Source organism: Anser anser (assembly GCF_964211835.1).
Source record: "Anser anser genome assembly, chromosome: 4".
Lineage (NCBI taxonomy): Eukaryota > Metazoa > Chordata > Aves > Anseriformes > Anatidae > Anser > Anser anser.
Genome location: NC_139724.1, coordinates 71,049,674 through 71,070,508, shown reverse-complemented (window position 1 = coordinate 71,070,508; position 20,835 = coordinate 71,049,674). Strand labels below are relative to the sequence as shown.

At 39.3% G+C, this 20,835-nt stretch overlaps 1 protein-coding gene across 4 annotated transcripts in view; it reads right to left on the bottom strand.

The window, feature by feature from the left end:
- The window catches only part of FAM53A (family with sequence similarity 53 member A), a 70,094-nt gene that overhangs the window by 28,577 nt on the left and 20,682 nt on the right, over nucleotides 1-20,835 (bottom strand). For 3 of the 4 annotated variants that reach the window (XM_083834984.1, XM_083834986.1, XM_083834985.1), the window contains exons 2-4: nucleotides 20,295-20,547; nucleotides 12,618-12,672; nucleotides 9,531-10,333 (exon numbers count right to left, since the gene is read on the bottom strand). In XM_083834984.1, coding sequence (XP_083691110.1) covers nucleotides 9,531-10,333; nucleotides 12,618-12,672; nucleotides 20,295-20,372 — 936 coding nt within the window. In that variant the 5' untranslated portion in view covers nucleotides 20,373-20,547. The remainder of the gene's footprint in view (nucleotides 1-9,530; nucleotides 10,334-12,617; nucleotides 12,673-20,294; nucleotides 20,548-20,835) is intronic. The other variant, XM_083834987.1, reaches the window with a different exon arrangement.

The window sequence follows — 20,835 nt, the reverse complement described above, 5'->3', positions numbered from 1 at the left end:
CTCTGAAAAAAAGGGTATATAAACTTATAACACTTTTCATTCATTTTAGGAACCTAGACTCCTTTCTCACTTCCACGAGAATTTGTCACAGCACAAGAAAGAACTGAAAATCACACTTAAGCCTACACTTCTGCATCAACAGCAGAAGCTCCCAGCATTTGCTCCCTCCCTTCAAAGCTGGTCATGGCACAAAGGTCTTGACTAGACAGTGCTGCTACACAAATCTTGGTGAAAGACGCAGCTCTTTGTACAAGAGTCATTTGGATTTCACCTGGTACAGTACTTAAACTTAAGAGAAGTTAAAAACCATGTCTTCATGTTTTCACTGCAATGAAAGACTATGCATGTCTTCACTGCAAATCACAACAATACAGGCTTTTTCCTTTCATGCAATACAGGTTTTTGGCTTTAAGTTTTGAAGACCGTGGGTTTGAGTGCTATTGTTTTTACATAAAAACTTCAACACAGGAAGCACCATCTGTGTAACACCTCACAAAGAAGCGTAAATAAGACTTAAAAAGACTGAAAATGTTCAAAATTAGTATTTTGTGGAAAGTGATGATCAACCTATTTTCCAGAAGTACTCTGAACAGCTTTAAGTTAGGTTATTCCTCTCAGTAGTCTCAAGTATTTGACTGGGAAGGGAGGTCTACAAGAGCACTCTGCCCTACCCAAGTCCTCAGAAGACTCCAAGGAGTCCGAGTTCTTGACTACTATTTTGTACAGCAAAAACTCATTCCTCCTTAATTCTCATGAGGCATTCCAGCAAAAAAAGTGCATTCATACCCAACATTTTCACAAAACGGAAAAGAATACATGGACACTGACTCCTACTCTAGATGCCATAGTTACGGCCTGCTATCCCTCCTCCTGCAGGAGCTGCTTTCAAATAGAGACAAAAGTTCTCATACGTTTTGTTAGGCAGAGGATAAAGCAGCTTCAAGTTTCATTTCGATAAAATATTATTTGTTATCATGACAGTGGGGAAGAGATCCAAAAGTACATGCTGCTATTTAAAGTGAGCCTAAATAAGTTTTATAGCTTATAGAGAAACTGCCTTGGCTTCCCACAAAAGGCTCTATCTGGTAAGGAAACCACATCCCTGGAGGCATTTAAAAGGCTGCAGTGGACAGAATACTAGAAAGATATTGAGAGAAGTAAACATGAATCAACAGGAAATTAAGATGGATTGATAGCCAAATGTAAATAGTCACCCACATGAACGTCAACTCGAACTACCATACATTTTCCATTTGAGGATATAAGAGGCATGTAATCACACTACACAGCAGTGTACTGCTCAACTTTGAAGGAGCCAATGTAGCCTACAATCCAAATCGAAATACTTCAAGTTTACCTGTTATCTGTTATCCAGACATAAATGCAGACAGCTCAAGAATATCTGTGCTGTGTCACTAATGAGACTGGTGCTGAAGCTGCCTCAGGAAGGCTTTTTTGTTTCAACTGCCAGAGGACAGTAGCACACCCTGTTCCTCCCCAAAGAGGTGGTCTTTCCTAACGTGGTGATTCATTGGATCACAGAACAGCTTGGGTTGGAAGGGACCTCAAAGACCATCCAGTTCCAATCCCCCTGCCATGGGCAGGGACACCTCCCATTACATCAGGTTGCCCAGGGCCTTGTCCAACCTGGCGTTGAACATCTCCAGGGATGGCGCATCCACAGCTACTCTGGGCAACTTGTACCAGTGCCTCACCACCCCCTGAGTGAAGGATTCCCTCCTGACATCTAATCTAATTGTCCCTTACTTTAGTTTAAAACCATTCCCCATTGTCCCATCTTTGTCCGCCCAAGCAAAAGGTTTCTCTCCATCTTCTATAAACCCCCTATAAATATTGAAAAGCTGCAGTTAGGTCACCCCACAGCCTTCTCCACACTGAACATCCCCATCTCCCTTAGCCTTTTTTCATAGGAGAGGTGCTCCAGCCCTCTGAACAAGTGCGTAGCCCATTCAATACATTCTCTAGCTTCCAAGTTCATTTACAATGAATAAGACCTTGACCAAGCTCTAGCAGAAGCTGAATTGCATTTTCTTATTCAAAAACCCTGCAGGCATAGCAGCAGTCTGTTTCCACTCTACTGAAGCTTAGAAAACCTACTAGTAGTTTACTGAATCCATTTCCATTCAGACATTGGTCCTCCAAGTCATAAGGCTGCCCTTAAAGAGAGAAACATTTAAACTTGGTAAAAGTTGATGTACTTTGTCCCTTGCACTTGGGGGAACATTGTATATACAACAAAAACAGTAAAAACATTTTCCTCGAGGTCCACTACTGAATATTACTTTTCAGATATAAATTAAGTTTATACCTTGAATTATACAACACGGATTTCAACTACTGATTTACTCAGCCAGACAACTTTGGCACGTAACTCCTTTCCTCTGAACAAGACCATTGACTTTTGAGCTTAAATTACTTCATGTCTCTTGAAATAGCAATCATCTTTTGCTTCCTTCTTTTATGATCACTCAGAAATTATTACCACAGTGGGGAAAGAAGAAATAAGGCCTCAGAACCATTTCTAAAAGCAAAGGTAGGCCAGGATTAGCTGTTTTTCTTCTCCCAAATGTGAGGTTAATGCTTATTCCTAAGTGTGCCTTTAAGTTTTCAAACACGAACCAAAAATCTGTCCCTGGCTCAACTGCTTTATTCACAGCTTAGCCTTAAAAAAGGGAAAATACTGGCAAATTAGCTAACACTACAGACTTAGATTTGCTGTCATTTCTGTTGATCCCAATCAACCCCGGTCCAATCCCTTCCTACACAACTTATTTGTATTGTATTTCCAATAAAACATGCTCTAAGAGTCAAGGCCATCCAGGTTGCCCGAAGTCAGAAGATTCACCCCACACAGCGCAAGGACATCCACCAGCCATTTTGTTTGAGAAGCAGTGGTACATTCCAACATAACCACTGAGTTGCAAAGTGCTGGCAGAAGGTAGAAAACATGAGACCTATATTCTGACCATGAAGTGCTGTACTAGATATCAACAGTATTACAAGAGCACTGCAAGAGTTTAATACGCTTCCAGCTCTTACTCATTTAAACACCTCCTCTAAATCACACTATATGGATGTGGCATGCCAGGCAGAGAACAGCCTTTGCTGACTTCACTGTTTCTACAAGTAGAAAATACACCCACCCTAAATAACCTGTTTGTTCCTATTTTGACAGGAGGCTATAAGAGATGAGCTTTACATAAGCAACTCAAGGTTTATTTAAAGCAACATGCTTACTATTTAAAGAATGCAATCTGAATGAACTTCATAAGCCAATACTTAACCTACTTGAACCAATCGAGGCTCGACTCACTGGATACCCTGCTAGCAGTTACTTCACTACACTATTCACACATGGTATTCTGCTTTCTATGTCCACACTTGAGTTCTACTTCTAGCTACTTGTGCAGCTTGCGAACACAGATTACGCTATGACAAAGAGAATTGAGGTGAACAAGGCTATTGTAACTATGCCCAACAGTATATACTTGGAAATTTTCTACAGAACAAGAATTCAAAGAATCAAGGCGAATGCTTCAGAGCTTCGCTTAAGTTTAGTATGAGGCCACAGCCTGGCTAATTCATCTACCTGTCCCCTTACTGACCATTACAATGGCCTCAAAAGGTAATAGAAAACCAAACTACTGTTCATAAGTACTCAGTAACAACCAAAAATATCTACAGCAGGATAACAACTTTAAGTAAAATAATTGGTACCACCACCTCATCCTTACATTTACACACATTAGGTTCTGTAAACTGGCCCACAAGGAGTACGCGTCCAAGTAAGTGGATGCAACAGTTCCACAAGAAAGATGAGGAGTTACTACGAAGGTTACTGCAGAAAAACTAGTGGTTACCTCCTGGGATCTAAGGTATGTCACAGCACTCCTGTTATGTTTTGCCCTGCAATAAAATACAGTTTCCCCATCACACCTTTCAAGGAAACTTGTGCATGCCCCGCCACCCATACCATGTGTACATTTTTAAAGTGGTATCAAAAACTCTATTGAATAGTCTCTGCTTAGCCTCATACTTCTATTCTACAAGTGATACTAGTCTTGCTGTTTCAGCTAAAGTTTGCAAAATCTTTGATTCCAATGCTACCTTCTACAAGAAATCCTCTTTGCTTTGTAGATTCAGCAAGCCACTATATCTCCAAAAATGAAGCATGAGGTCAACCATAAAGCAAAAGCAATTTAATTTTGACTTCTAAGAATTAAGTTATCCAAGCGTTTTGGTGATTCAAGATCTTATACTCCACAAAAAAAACATTTAAAGCATTTGGAGATCAGGATGGATAAACAAGAGTGTACAAAAAATAAACTGCTATAGAATATTACAAAGATCCAAGACAAAGGGTTAGAAACAAACTGCTTACAGACAATGGATCTATCGGTGGTTCTCAGACCAGACCACTGATGCACATTTCGGAGCCCCCAGGATGCACACTAGCAGAAGCCAGGCCCTGTCGCTGGAGGAAGTATCACATTGCACGTTCATTGTTCCCACATGCCTCAAAGCAGCTGTTATCCATCAGGCTGGATGCCAGGCTACACAGAATTTGGCCTGACCTGGCATGGCACTTCAGGCCTTTCCCTGTACCTAGAAAAGTCACTAGTATAAAATCCAGATCACGTCAAAGCATTTCTATGAACGCAGAAGCCTCCTGATGCTAGGAAAATCCTAAACAACCTCAGCTCGAGTTCCTTCACTGTTTAGAGACCCCTTAAAACTTCCCACTTGGTCTCATCTGTTCTAACCTCTACCACCCACCCTTCCCAAATCAGTACTGCTCCTTGGAGAAGGACAGAAGGGCACTGAATAAGTATGGAACTAGAACCAGTTTGGCTAAAAACTACTAACACCATCTGCAGCTTACATTTTTGACCACTACTAAGAACACAACATGTCACACTATTTGTTAAAAGTTGGAATATAAATATCTTTGTACTCTTTATCTTACAGGGCCTGGACTGATTTATATACATAAGGAGTAGCGTAAGTGTCTGGAATCTTGTAAAAATGAGACTTGTTGAGACTAAATAACTCTACACCTTAATTTGAGAAGTAAATAACTATCCTCACTCATTTACCAGTAGCTGTTATTTCATGTTACTTCAACACAGTTACAGTAATTGCAATTTAAGCCTGAAGATATTACAAGAAAGCTAGCCTTCAAATAAGCAGAACAGCAACATTTGACTGTACATAAAACACATTGCAACTTGAACCTTGCCTAGTTTAAAAGGTATCCAGTGTTACTGCATCAGATGCCATGCAACTGAATTGTTGAAACTACTCTTTAATACAAACCAGCTGTTTTTATCCCAGTAAAAATTCAAACAAACCAAAGACCACTTCAGACAACACATTTAAAAGGTTTAGGTTTAAGCATGATACCAAGCATGGGTGTTTTTTTTTTGGGGGGGAGGGGGTGGGAAGAGGGAGAAGGCAACTCCATGCCTAAGGGTTGGGGGAAGAGGTGCACAAGTATATTAAACACCAGAAAGTCTTCAAACTATGCTGTGTTTATCTGAAACAGAATAAAATGTCACTATCACAAGAAAACTTGTTTATACATTGAAAAGTATGTGCAACATCTCGGCTGTTCTTTATTTCTCACACCTTTTTCCATTATTGCTAAAAGGATCAACTGATGTACGTCTACACAAAGCTGGACATTTGAAAAAAGCTCAGTTTTCTGGAGGAGAACTCTTCTCTCCAGTAAAGAAAGGTTTCTATCTCCCCAGCTGCAGTTACCTGTCTAAACTCCACCTTTACTTACTCTGCAGCAACCTCTGTGATAGAGGCTATTAGCTGCAGAAGAATGAAAGTCCAAAGAGGCTCCTGTTTGCCATGCAGACATCTTGAGGCACCAGGGTGATCGTATTCCTGCTGCAGAGAAAAAGGACCAAATATCTAACACTAGAGCCAACTTCTTACTCAGGCAGTTGTGAACAAATGCTGAATAGGCATATATACAGTGTACAACTATTCCACAACCCATACAACTATTACAGCACACAACTGAATTGTCATTTTTAGTCCTTAGGGAATGAAGACAGCTATCACATTGTTTCATCATTTACCAGTCTTTTCCACTTGTTTTTACAGCTCTCTTTATATTCTATTAAGCCTGAAGTTGTACAAATTTTTTTCAGCTTTAAATCCAGAATAAGATCCTTCCAGAATCTGACAGGGCTGTACAATGCTGGTCAGCAGCCTGATTATTTTAATTTGTTTTTCCATACATGAATTACTCATTTCACTGAAAATTAATGTTTTTTCAAAGAATTTAAGACATGGTATTCTTTTCCCAAAAGAGCATAAACTAAAACAGAGGGGGTACAGCGAAGTATGAAGGTATTTAGAAGAAAATATTAGGGAACACAGAAAGCTGTTTATTAAGAGCTCCCTGTTTTCCTCTTTAAATGGTAACACAACATTGAATTTTAAAGAGGCAATACCAGAAGAAGAAAGTCGTAAACAAGTACAGAAACTTGAGATAGGTGAGTAAACTCCTTAGTCTATGAGCTCTATTTAGGCTTAGAAACAGCAAACTTGACTTTCACAATTAGTTTATTTTGATTTTTCTAGCATGTATACTTCGTAAATCCAGCATCAAGCCAGTATGTTTGCTAGACCTCAGCTAGAAAACACACACAACTCTGTCACGCTTCACCCAAACACAGCTATTCAAGAACTTCATACCCTAACAACAGAACTTACTTCAGGTTAAGGTACGTCATTTAGCTATGATACATACTGATTTGAGAGAACTACAAGCTCTGAAATCTTGAGCAATTTTGGCAGGCATTCCAATGCCAGCCTCTCGGGACTCAAATAGTGTTGGGAGAAATGGCTGCAGACCCAAGAAATTGCTCTTCACACAGTTGTGGCTCCAGTACTGCACTGCTCTGTACAGCAAGAACTCTTCTCTCTGCACCTTCACATCTATCAGAACATGGGTCAACTATGACATCCACACAAGCAATACTAATTACCCGATTACTGACCTGCTTTTTGGGCAAATGTTTGACAAGTTTTGCTTTTACAAAGATATGAGGATATCAAAACATTTGCAATAAAGCATAGAACACAAATCCTTAAGAGCACTTGTTTTCACGTAGATATTTCATAAACTGACTTAGAAGTGAATTTGAAATCAGAGGAAGTATTTTTGGAAACAATAAGGAGCCCTCAAAATACATGAAAGAGGCCTTACTGAACTTTTCCTTACCGTAGTCCTGTTCTTCACTGAGCTACACGCAGATGTAGGACACATCTACGTCTCCTTATATGACACTTCAGAGCAAGTCTTCTGTAGTATTAGCTTATAATTTGCACAGAAGTAATTTTGTTAAAGTTTATAAAGAAATGTTTAAGACAACAATAATTTAAGACTACAATATAAGTCTCAAAGCATATACATTTGCCAGGAGTTTGGGTATGGAGAAGGCAGGCTATGAAAGAAATTTGTAACAATATAAGATTCAGTAAACTGCCATTCTAGAACATAAAACTTCTTGAAAACTTAATTCCATTTTTGGAATATTTTCAGTACTTGCTGAGTTTTTAAAAGTGTTTTCATTAGTGTTTAGCTCATTTCAAAGACAATTAGTTTTCCAAACTATACTTTGTACCTTTAATACACAGCAGTATCCCTGTGTTTATAGGAAGTTTATAGCAGTTTATAGGAAGATTGTACTGAAACAGCCAAAACCAACCCCATCGAGCCTTCACACCACAGAGTGAACTTTGCTGCATAAAATACTCAGCTTATCATGAAAACAGCTTTCAAAACAGGTCTGACAGCAAAAAGTGATCAAGAATGGCTGAGTATTAGTCTCATGTACTCTTAAACTCACCAGCAAATTTAAATAGCTAAAAAACTTTCTGTAGACATGGACTATACCAGGGCTTCTCCAGATACAGTATCATATGGATTATTTAGAAAGTATAACATCTGGACAAACAAAACATTTGAAACACTGAGTATTATCTCTATAGCTGCTTGCATTCTTCAAGCTCATCTAGCCTAGAAAGGAGCAATTTCTAAGTTTTATAATCAGTTTAAATAAAGGAATCTGCATTAGAGCAGAGAGGCAACTTGGAAGGCAAATCCACTAATATTTCTGGAGCACATTAGCAACCTAAGCTCAACGGTGATTAACACGAAGAAACACATAAGACCTAACTAGTTAAGTAGTAAACTTGCATCTTGACCAAAACCTAGAATGTTGTCTAGGCATATCTAGAACAGAACTGGTTACCAACCTTGTCAACAAACAAGCTTCTTGTTTACTCATTCCGCATCGCTTACCAAAGAAGAAAGTCCTTTAAGCTATTAAGGAAGCTGTTTTACAGAGGTAGAAGAGAAGGACAGATGCTGTCATGCAGACTTTTAGCTAAGTGAAGCGGAAGTAAATTTGCTAGTTCAGTGAGCACTCCACAGCAGACAGTTCAATATTTCACTAGTACTTCTCCCCAGACATTTCTATGTAAAGGCTACTAATATCCAGGTACCGCAGTTTAACCACTCTATTCAGTGATTCAGTGCTAGTTTTTTTTAAGACACAGTTCATCAGATGCAGGGACAGTGGTGAAGAACTATTTCTCTTCCTTACGTTTTTATTGCTACTTCTGCAAACTGTCTCCTCAGCACTAGTGTGACACCTCTTAAGAGGACTACTTAAAAGCCTCCCATCTGGTATCTACTGAAGGCAGCTGAGCTACACACTCACAAGTGCAAAGTGTTCTTTGACCATAATGTGACTCAATTTCACACCTCTTAACAGTTACCTCTGTGGACACAGAAGCTTTGAAAATTTAGTTGTTTCAGTTGTGCACATGCATTTGTATTGCAAGTACAGGCACAAACTGAAGTTGGTTTTTAAATCAGCATCTTTACTTCTACATGAGGGGAGTAGAGCTTTGAGTAACTACAGTAAAACACTTCTCTATTGAAATGGAGCATATATAGTTGATATATTAGACCATAGTTTCCATTTCTGACTGGTTATCAGCAGTTTCTTAAAGTTAATTCTCTAATACAGTCTTTGCTTGCTCTTACTTAGTTCAATGGAATTACTCACATCATAACAGGAGGCTTAACCAAACAGATTTGCATCAAGATGACAAACCATTGTATGTTGCTCTCTGAGAACACAGTGGCCTAACTTTTTTGCTACCCTATTTACACCCCTTCCCCATGGCTTACTTGCATCTTAAAAACAAGCCATTTTAATTTGGCCTCTGCTTCAAGCAATTCCTTTTCATAGCTCATTATATTTTATATTGAACAGACTGGACTTCAGGAAAGAGTAAATAATTGACTATAGGGCATAGCACAGGCAAGTCTAAGAACCCTGCTGTACTGCTGAAGTTAGTATGTATCAGTACTAAAACCCAAGCAAATATAACAGCTAGAAATTAGTCTGGTTTATCTACAAATAGCCTTTCTGCAACATATCCTTTCACACACACTGAGGAAAGTAAAATCTCACCCGTGTCATTTTAAAAAAGTCTAACGATGGCCTGTTCCATCGTACATCCTCCTCCCGTCTGCGCTTTAGCCGGCTTTTCTTTTCGTTCAGGACACAAGGCTGAGAGCGGCATCTCAACAAGCCCTGACGCCGGCTGAGCTCAGGGGTGGAGGTGGGAGTGCTGTTGGCTGAAGGCAAGAGATTTCCTGTCTCAGTGATGTGCTCCTGCGAGAGGGAGAGGCGGCGCCTTGGGTTAAAGTCACAAGGCCCTCCGGAATTCCAGCGGGTACTCGAGCTCGTGCTTCCTTCGCTGCTGTCCACAAACCCGCTGCTGGCGGAGGAAGGTCTGGGTACTGGTGATGTATTGAAGCTGGTGATCGTGAAGACATTATTTAGCGACAGTATGTTTTGGGGCAGGCTGATGCTTGTGCTTCTCTGCAAGGTTGCACTTCCATGGCTGTTGCAGCGCTGCAAGGTAGCGCTGCCGCCGCTGTTACACCGTCTCTTTGACACGGGAGTCCAAACCTTTGAATTGCCGGGTTTCCAGGGCGATCGGCAGCGAGCCAGCTCATCTGGCTCGGAGAGGGACCTACAATGGCGTTTCGTTGGCGGTGCCAAGGGCTGACCCGAGTTTTCGTTCAGGTTTAATTCGCTTATCCATCCTGACACCATAGACGTACTGGAGGGTTCCTGCTGCCACTGCAGGCCACCATTACTGGCAGGGCCGGTGCTGAAGGGGCACACAGAGAAAGGGTAGGCCGAATTCCTCGTTGGGTCGGTCTGGATTGGGCAACCCCCATTTAAAGCTTTCCAAGGACTGTCTTCTAAAAGAAAAAGATAGATAGATATGGGTGAAAAGGGAAGGAAAAAGACTACTCGTTTTAAGCCTAGTTTATGTAAAACTAGGACTCAAACTCAGGTTTGGAAACATAAGCCACAAATACCCAGGTCATCATCAAAATTTCAGAATATATTTACATATTCATTGTAAAGAAGGTAGAAAGTTCCAAAACATGAAGACTAAGTATTTCAGGAGCCAATCCAGTATACATGTGTACCTTGTTAGTTCTTCTTGCTGTACATTGAAGTATTAAAGCACTATTTCTCCTCAGTCAGCAACAGTAACAGCTTCCTAACCTGGTTCCTAGTGCACAACATGTACCCTAACTAAAACCTGCAGCACTGAACCTAAAGCAGAACCAAAGTGGATTAACAAGCCTTGTGAGACCCCATCAGGGATTTTCATTTTTGTATTTAAAGGAGCAGGGTAATTTGTTCATAGACTGCTGTCCTTCATTTGGCTGTAATGCTTTTCCATTTAGAACACCTTACTAATAGAAAAGTTCCAAAGAGACAAGCGTTCACATTCCATGGTGTGAATAGCTCTTCTTTAAATTAGAAACAGTATAAAGTTATTTCAGACTGCGGAGTATTTCCTTTTTTGCTCATATTCAAAGTGTCAGGAAAAAAAATCTTACTTCAACGCATAAAATAAAGCAAGGATCCCTTAAGAACCTCCTGCAAGTTTTACTGTGAATACAGACATAACACAGTGCACAGCTTCTCATCTGAAGTGGCAGTGCTGGGTTAAAAGAAGTCTGCCAGCGAAGCCTCTCACTCCTTTGTAAAGCATTTCTTTGAGAACATTCGGCACATTTTACAGCTGTTCCTCCACATTATACAATGAAGTGTAAGAAGAACTGCAGCAGACTTTGGATTTGCAAATTGAAAAGCAGCAAAACTGTTGGCCAGTTAGCAACGTTTCATGCTTGGTTAGCAAATTTGCTAATTTAAACCAATTAGCCAAGAAAGTTTCACTTATCCTAGGCCTAAAGAAAGAATATTATTTAAAATATCAAGTTTTTTCTCTAGACCTATTTTGAAAACCTAGACTATAGCCTAAATATTAGAATTTTTTTTTTTACAGTTGGCTGTCCAAACCAAGTTTTAGAATAATCAACAGATAAAAGATACGCTGAGTGGCTTTAAAAACTGCAAACCCAAATACTTGTACATGTTCCATGCCCAAAGTATGTCATGGATTATCCTGTTTATTTGGATCTTATTTAAAGAACACCCTATTGTCTCAAAATCATTTAACTGTGCAGACAGCTGGCCTATTCAAACATGTTTTATTAGAATTCCTCTGTCCTTCCTTCTCCATTCTTTCAGATGGGTACAACCACATACTGTGCTTTGCCTTAAGCATGTAAGCTCTTCAAGGCAGGGACCATCCATAATTCAATGCAAGTAAAATAGCCAACACAATGGGATCCAGATACTGTTTGAAACTCCTTGTATCTACTGTAGGATGATTTGTTAGCTTGGACTGGCCTGATTTTTTTTAAAAAATCCTTAGGAAGCTTTCTTCTAGGCTAGGAAGCTAGTTTTAAGTTTACTGTAAAAAAAAGTTAAAAGTTGCACATGTGTTCTCATCATTTACATGGCACCAAAAATGGTATCTTAAGATAAAGTACCATTTCCCTTTGGAAGGCCACACAAACCAAGTATCACATTTTAAGGGGAATCCCATGCATTAAAAAAAATCGTCCATGCTTAAAGACAGGACAGAACATGCAAAGCTTCAAATCCATCCCTTAATAAGGCAGTACGAAGTTTAGATATCAGTAAATAGCATTTCTGGTTTTGCTAGGTAAAATTTACTCTTATTTTAATAAGACCAAGGGGATGCTGAGTGGGTGGGGGAGCTAGATGCACTTCTCCCAAGGCACTGGGCTTCAGCTTATGCTTTGCATCATGCTAGACAGATTCTGTGTGGCAAAGTACACAAGAAGGTGCGTAAAGAGGTGAGTTTTCTTGCAGCAGAGAAGCCTGAAGGGATGTTTCGCATGAAAAACACCACTGCTGGGCTCCTGTACACCATAGCAGATATTGAACAAAAACGTGTTACGAGGGCTTTTACTATGCAAAGCAGATCACAAGTACAAAACTAACAACCAGCTATTCCCAGCATTGTTCAGAGACCAGCTTAAACCAGCAGGCTCTACAACAGCATGCTCCATCCCCCTCACCTTATTTACAAAAGAAAGGCTGCTTGCTATACCAATTACCTCAGTAAAACACAGCTAAGGTTTCTGAAGAACTTACCGTTGATTTCGAAAGGGAACAAGCTGCCACTTTTGTTCAGCTTCTCAGATGAGTACTGAAATCAATCAGAAAAAAAGTTTTAACTGTGTGAAAGAGTCAGCATACACACCTCAAGGAAAACGCATGCAGTTTTCAGTTTCCCTATATGTGCTTCTAACAACCTCCCTAAAAGGACTGGGTTTTGCTGGTTCTCTTAAAGGAGTTCCTGAAGAGCAGATCTAAGAAAAATCTAAGTGAAATCAGAATATATTATGAAAATATCCCAAGTATCAAACTGTTTTGAGAGTTGCAACATTAGCCCATGTATACAAAGTTCAAAATTAAGAGTGATAGATAATTCACCCTCAGTGAAAAAGCTTTGATTCAATTCTCATTTCAATGGAGATGAAACTACAATTTGACAACTGGGTTTCCATGTTCCATCTTAAGGATGAATTGCAAAATACTTCACCTTAAACTGAGGACACATACCGTTAAATTATAGAAACTACTAAGGGTCCCCACCATGAACATTATTCAAAGCAGGCTTTACTAGCATTTTAAGTTTTCTTAAAATCAGAGCAAAGCGTTTCAAAATGTTTTCTTGGTTTAACGTATAAGAGCCGTAAGAATCTTTCCTGTCCAAAACTCATCTTTTGCAGACTAAGTTTTTGATGGTTTGTAAAAGCCATAACTTAAAACAAGGTTTGTGTGTAAAGGCCATCAGAATTTAAGATTAAGCTTAGTCAGTAGCACCTGTACAGTAATACAGGCTTGTATGCAGAATGTTTTCCATTTTCTTAACTAATTTTACCTAGAAAATATCACCACACACAAGTCTCTTAGAGAGCCTAGATTTTTTTCAAGCAAACAGCTTGCTATCTGGCCTCCTACAAATAAAGTACTCTAAATAAAATGGCTTAAGTCCCCATCAGATCCCAAGGACCCTTCTTTAGTCCCCTCCAACAACTCAAGATGGGGACGAATACTACTTTAAAAGAGCAACACATTTTATATAAACCTTATTTTTTAGTGTATAGCCAAAGAAAATGATAGTATTATACACGGACTTCCTTTCCACATACAAAGTTGGTTTTTAAACAAGCATCCTTGGGCTACAAAGCTTTCCTTTCTTGCTACATCAGAAATCGAACACCAGTGATGTATTCAAATCCTTGAATTCCTCATATAATGTACAGACACTAAGCTATGGCAATATTCCCTTGGTGGTTTTGTTTTAGAGGTAGGGAATGAAAGAACTGATGAAAGGACAGACAGCAACCAGATTTTTAATCTTATTTCTTGTCAACAGTTGCATATATGAAAAGCTATTTTGCACAACTTTTACTTAACACTTGCATCTACAGATGCTTCATTTTAAAGAAAATACTTAAAGGACACAGCAAAAATCTGAAACTCCATCGGATTTGCAGCTGGTTAGCCCTTCTCATATGACTTAAGTATGAAACTTGACAGCAGGAGCTATCACTTTTACTATCTTGCCTTTCTTAACTGTCATTGCCGGTTATATAGTACAAACATTAATAAAGCTAGCAATGATTTACTCTAAACAGCTACAAAGATAGCATGCAGAACAAGAGCACACTGAGATAGCAGTAATAGCTGCATTTCAGCCATCTCTGAAGGACAAAGACTGTCAAATTAAAGATACTTAAATATAAGGTTATTCAGTAAATTCCTCCCTCTACAGTTTTCCCAGATCAATCTACTCAACTACCAGATTATAACTAAGGAAAAATCAATTTTTGGAACCAGATTCCATGTTGAGAAGTCTTAAAGTTACAGCACCTCAAACCACACAGAAAGACAATAAGAATGACTTAGCCTGTGTGCACAGTCTTTTACCCATCCTTAATAATTGAGGTTAAGATCTTGGACGTTTAGAAAGAAAAGAACCTTGAAGACAATCCTGTGTGGCAGTTGTTAAATTGCTATTTAGTTTTTACAAAGACTTTCAACCAAATGCATCTTTCACAAGGTCCTCTTCAGGTATCTATCTGCTGCTCTCTAACCACCTTAAAAAGCCTCATCCAACAAATAAAGACTACTCCACTGCATCTCTGACAGTTGAAAAAAGCGTTTTTTTTTTTCAAATCCCTTCTAAATTGGATCACAGACTAGCTGTAGTACAAGGAATGGCTGCAATGTTCTTTAATTGCCAACAACCCCATCCACAGAGCTACTTCTGATCAGCTTCTAGGGAAGTTAGGCCTCAGTTCTACGAGAAATACACGTTACGACTACAATTTGTTCTGTGATGTAAGCATTTATACAGACCCCTGTTAAATTACAAAAAAGTGCCAATTCTTTGGAGATTGAAACCGAAAAGCCTCGTTAAGCACCCCATGTGGCACTGTACGTAGAGAAGGGAGAAGGTGCATCATTTCCAGTACAAACTTGAGGCTGTGAAATAAGGGAGCAACTAAGGGGAGAATAAGTGAAGAATCTCCCTTATATGTACTTGGCTTTCTAGAACTGAAACTAAAAGATACTTGGAAGCGTTATCTGCTAGTGTATTTTAATGATGTCTGGAAGTCCAAACTTGAGTAGAACCTATGAGGCTGTAAGTTGTTTATTGCAGTTAGGAACCTTTTATCTTTAGAGAACATGGCAGACATCTCACTAGATTTACTGCAACAGGGCACTGAACCAGTTTATCAGCTCTCCAGGATCGGCTATACACACCACCTTCCCCCAGTCCCTCTCTTCTGTGTTAAGATCTGCTTGAAGCTTCCTGAATGAAGAGCCTTTTTATTCTTTTATGATTATACTGGAGAAAAGATAAGCAGAGGTCACAAAGCAATAGGGAAGTCTACTAAGTTCCGTGTAGAGGACAGCTTCTTCAGAATAAGGTTAAGTTATTCAACCAGGTCATTTTCCTGATAGACTTGAGCTTATGCATGTTCATCTTCCAACAATTGCTTTTTGAAGTTTGTTTTTTTTTTCAAGTGATGCCTCAAAAAAATCCTCAAAAAGCAGATTTCAAGATAGTTAAGAGAGACAGAACAATGAAACCACAAGCTTCACCTGAGGTTGGAATTGCTTGCTTCATGCAAGAAGGTAGGTCTCGAAGTCCTATTTTAAATGTAGAACCTCTTGTGTTTGGAGAGATTATGCTCGAAGCAGATGAAAATGCATTGTATGACTTGAGACAGTTCTTTGGTTAAAATATTTAACTTAAAAAACACCCTAGTATTGAACTGAGTAAATGGAAGAGGTACATAGATGATACAATAGATTAGTAATATCAGAGTGTGCTTTGCTAGCAAAAACTGCAACAAAAATAATTCAGGCTATTCTACATCCACTCCAACCAACTGTACCAAGAACTCTACAGCCAGTTCTGTCCTTACAGTTACTGCCTGATCTTCATAACCTTAAAATTAACTTCTGTCATTTCAACACATTTTCTGCAATTCCCAAGTGCATTTGGAACTCCTGCAACTTGTTGGCATTCTTCCTAAACCACAGGAAAGCCAGAGTTTACTATTCAAGTACAAATTTAACCACCATCACACAGATGTGACAGGCCTACACATCAGACTTCCATTTCTACCAAACACCTTCTATGTATGACCAGATAGGAGAAACATTTGACCTGTTATCAGCATTTGAAGAAGCATTCATGTCACATCTTTGACCCAGCCCTCACATCTTTTCACCAGTGACTTTCCATCCAAGGCAGACATCCTAATTTTGAGTCTTTCAAGATAAATCAGCTTCATAAAAAATTAAAAATAAAGATTCACATGCACAGAGGGGATTTACAGTAGAGCTTCTTCCTTCCACAAATGCTTGTCTGGAGATGTTTGACTTCACAATGCTGTCAAGTCATGAAAGCCACAACATGTTTATGCAACATCTTAGTGTTGAGGTGGTCAACCAACCATGGATACTGCTCCACTTTCTTTGAGCTACAATGCTTATTTCAGATGAAAGCTTAGGACAACCTAATGCCCCAACCAGGACAACCTTCCTGCTTCTACAACAGGAAATGCAACTGCCTTTTCCCCCCCCTACACACACCAAAGGCAGGTGCAGTACAAGCCTGTTCAACGTAAATGAGCACAAACTGATCAAATGTGTTACATTGCCTTGGAAAGTTAGTATGTTGGTTAACAGAGGAGTAAGAGAAGCTACAGCTGGTATTTTACAACATACTCAGGCCACAGGTAAAAAAAGATACTTGGCCATTGTACAGGTTACACAAATGAGTGTGTTATGTCCTACGTATGTTACCATAGAATCACAGAATGGTTTGGGTTGGAAGGGACCTTAAAGCCCATCCAGTTCCAACCCCCTTGCCATGGGCAACAATGCCACCCACTAGATCAGGTTGCCCAGGGCTCCATCCAACCTGACCTTGAGCACTTCCAGGGATGTTATCTTTATAGAGAATGATAGGTAGAAAGTAAACAGCTTGGAGAGAGCAATTTGTTTCTTTTATAACTAACTTATGAGCTGTGTTACTTTCCTATTTTTCCCCTCTGGCTGAATACAAGCAGTTTTGTTTTTCATACAGGTGGTTACAAGGGAAAGGCAAATTTTTATTCTTTGCATGAACTAGTGAAATACTTCATACAGCTAGAAGAGTTCTTCACTCTTACAAAGACTTAACTCATAATGAAAACTAATCTATAACAGTCTTTTTATGTTCTCACAAAAGTGTACAGGAAGAGAGAAAGTCATGCCAGAGCCTTAGAAGTCCCCCAGATCAGGGTGAATCAGAACATATGTTCAATGAAACAATCTCCTCCCCACCTCCACAAGTCTAATACTGACTTCCTTTGTATTTAGCACCCCACAATATCATTTTCAGGTTCTTTATATTGCTAGGGAAAAAAAAAACACATTAACTTCAGTGAGTTCTAACAGTCTAAGCTGTAACAACTCCATATCAGTTACCCCCAGTGGAGTAACCTACTCCACCCACAGCAGAGAAGCTGTTCTGGAAGCTTGTCCTATCTAAGTTTAAGATCAAAAAACAGTTTTCTGAGGGTACTGAAAGGTCTTTGAGACCACCAGAAGTTATATGCTTGAAAGAATCCATGTAGGCTCCCAAAGCCCAAGTCTAGACTTTGTCTCAGGGTCATTTCAAGTCAGCTTAAACCAACTTTTTCAATTTCACCTTTTCCCCAGCTATTTTATCTACTTATGCCAAGATATGCACTTGTACAGATGCACTGTGAAAGGGATCATGAAACTGATAAGGGTTAACATTAACCCAAGCAAGAGAGGTTACTCATAATCCTCAATCAGCTCAAAAGATGATTCACTGCATTGTCCCACAGAACTTTGTGCCAGCACATCATGGAAGGTGCAGGCAAGACCATTTAAAGAATGGCTCTAAAGCTACTCCTATTAGAAGAAACTACAGCATTAAGATGAATGTATTAAAAAGTACAGTGTGCTACAGCTGATTCACCCCCCCACACACTAACTTAGTCTTTTTCCGCCTATTAAAATTTAACAATAATCTTTACTAGTGAAAAGAAGTGCACTTGACCATATTAGGTTCAAGTTTTGTTCAAGCAGCCATCATTTGCTCCCGTAAATCCTTTTTTTGTAGGGAGCAACCTAGTTGCACAACTCCATTCACACATGCTACTGCATTTCCACAGCTCACCTTGCAATTTCCACACTTTTTCAAGCTGCCATTGTGTAGAGATAGAACCTATCCCTAGCCTCAGAGCCCATTTTCATCAAGGAATACAGCATTTAGAAAAACAATTCCTTGATGGTTTAAAATGGGGACAAGAAGGAAGAAGGGAGAGGATGAAGCCAGTGACAAGATACTGTTTGCCATTCCACTCTAGACATTCTCCCTGCTTTTCTCCCTGTTTTAATTTTAAATACTCCTAAGGACAGGAATAAAAACCAAGTCACAACATGTGACAGCATGACAGCACACTCCTGTATAGACTCCATACAGTGTAAAGCAGTAATACATCCTTCTCTGCCCTTCCAAGCCTCTGATCCAAAACCTGCAGTGACCATCAGTAAAAGCGTAGCTCACTTTTCAACACAGTGTGAACTTTAGCATCTCAAACTAGAAGTTACAAACTGCCACTACAGTTTTAGAGACAAGCACTGCTATGGCCTGGATACAGGCCACCACTTGCCAACATCTAGGCCTAGCATTTAGCTAGAAATAACACAAAATTGCCAGCTCGAGACAACAGCAAATTCCCCTACAAACTGCATATCTCAAGTGCTTCATCATGCTAGCTGAAACGAATGCAAGCTGAGCAAGCATTTCTATTTTAAGAGTTACCCTCTTTTCAAGACCTTACATACACCTTCAAGAATGGTACATATTTAGGGTGAAGAAACTAAAACCGAGTAAGTTATCGGAAGAACCGTTAGTGGAGCTGTTCAAGCTTTAAAAATAAATCCTTTGATGAATGTATGCTATTAGACATCCTTACTTTTGTGTCAGGTTTTACATGTGTGCACATCCTTACTTTTGTGTCAGGTTTTACCATGTGTGCACACAAAACACAGGTGCTTTTCTCTAAGATGGACAAGTAGTCAAGCACTTCACACTAAGAATCAGAGGTACTTGTGCACAACCCCCACTATATTCAGTATATGACTGACCTGGTTTGGGCTTGTGGAGTAACTATGGAAGCTGGTTAGTTACTGAAGTACAGGTTACAACACAGGAGGAAGTCTTACTGCTGAAGTAACTGAGCATGCCTTAGGTTCAATGCTCGTGTTACCTGGTATTTAAATAAAAGAACTAGAGTTGAACTTTGACATTTAGCCATTAATTACTTTTTTTGTTGTTCAATTAGTACCCTAGAGTTGGATCTGCAGAACTGCAATTGAAGTCCATGAAAGCAGGCTAGTGCAGTGCTACAGTGCTTTGCATTACATGCAGAATATGGTCTCATGGTTCTCAGGTACAAACACAAGATTAAGGGGTAGACTACTTTGCACTTTTTTCTTTAAACTCCCTCTGAAGTATAGATTCTCTCATCTCACAAATAAGACTTGAAGAGAATAGATTCCTTATGGTTTGAGTACTATGCTTGAATAGCAGACCCACAGATTAAGTCAGTACTAACAGTAACAGTAACTATTACAGAACTTCTCAGAGCAAACCAGCCATCTGACACCTTCAACAGCAAGGATCTACTGGTGTACATCAGGCTGGTAGTCAGCAACCTTTCAGTTCAGCTGTATGCAACAGATGATCTGTTCTCCTTTTGCCTACTGCTGATTGCTACCTACATAGTGGTCACTGATTTTTGTAATTAAATGTTGTCAAATATCTAGCATTTGCCTACATAAAGAGAAGAAAGCTTGAACAAATACTAGTATTCTTGAACAAATACTAGTATTTGTGTTGTTAGGGGAAAAAAGACAACCAAAAAGCTTTGATAGCTCTTTTGAGTACACAGGCTTTCAGCCATTTAAATAAACAAAATTAAGACTAATTATTTAAACAAAACTAAGATTAAATGATCATTACAATAAGGAAGCATCTCTCCAAAAAGGACCACACACTGAAATTTCATTTTTCCCCTTAAAACTTTCATCCACATCACAAGGCATTCTTAACAAATGGCTGAATTCTGACTGATCTACACTCTTGAGTCTGTTGTGCAGTTTTGAGTTACCTTTGAACTACTGTGCATTTCACATTTACATGTTATTTTCATACATCCTTACCAGATTAATATTGTACGTTTTACACGTCAGATCATCCAAGCTCTGGTTCTGCAACTTTTCTGTTATTAGTGTTACCATTGTAGTTGTTCCTTTTCCACTGCTCACAGGGAAGTGTTAGAGGTTCTTCAGTGTCTTGTTTCAGTACTCGTGAGCCATTTCTGTTTTGGTTAACAGTCAAGATTTATGCTTCCATCTTATTGCCAAAGTTCATTTCCAAATGCTGTCAATGTATCATGTCTGCTTTTCTGTAAAACTGAAGCAGAAAAAGGAGCATGTCAGAAGAGTTGTTGCTTACATCATCATTAGTGGTGGTGTCATAACAAAACTTGTGTTTGGACTAGGAAGACAAACTTTCTTCCCTCATTTAAGCTACCACTAAAGTCTCATCTAGCATGGCCTATGAAATATGTAGATACTTACCATTCTGTTCTGTATGTTCAGCAATATTTATACCATTTTGTTTCATCCCTAAACCCTTTTTAAAGACAAGCAGAGCAGTGGGTAGCTCAAGTACTCTATCAACTTCCCATACCATCATCTA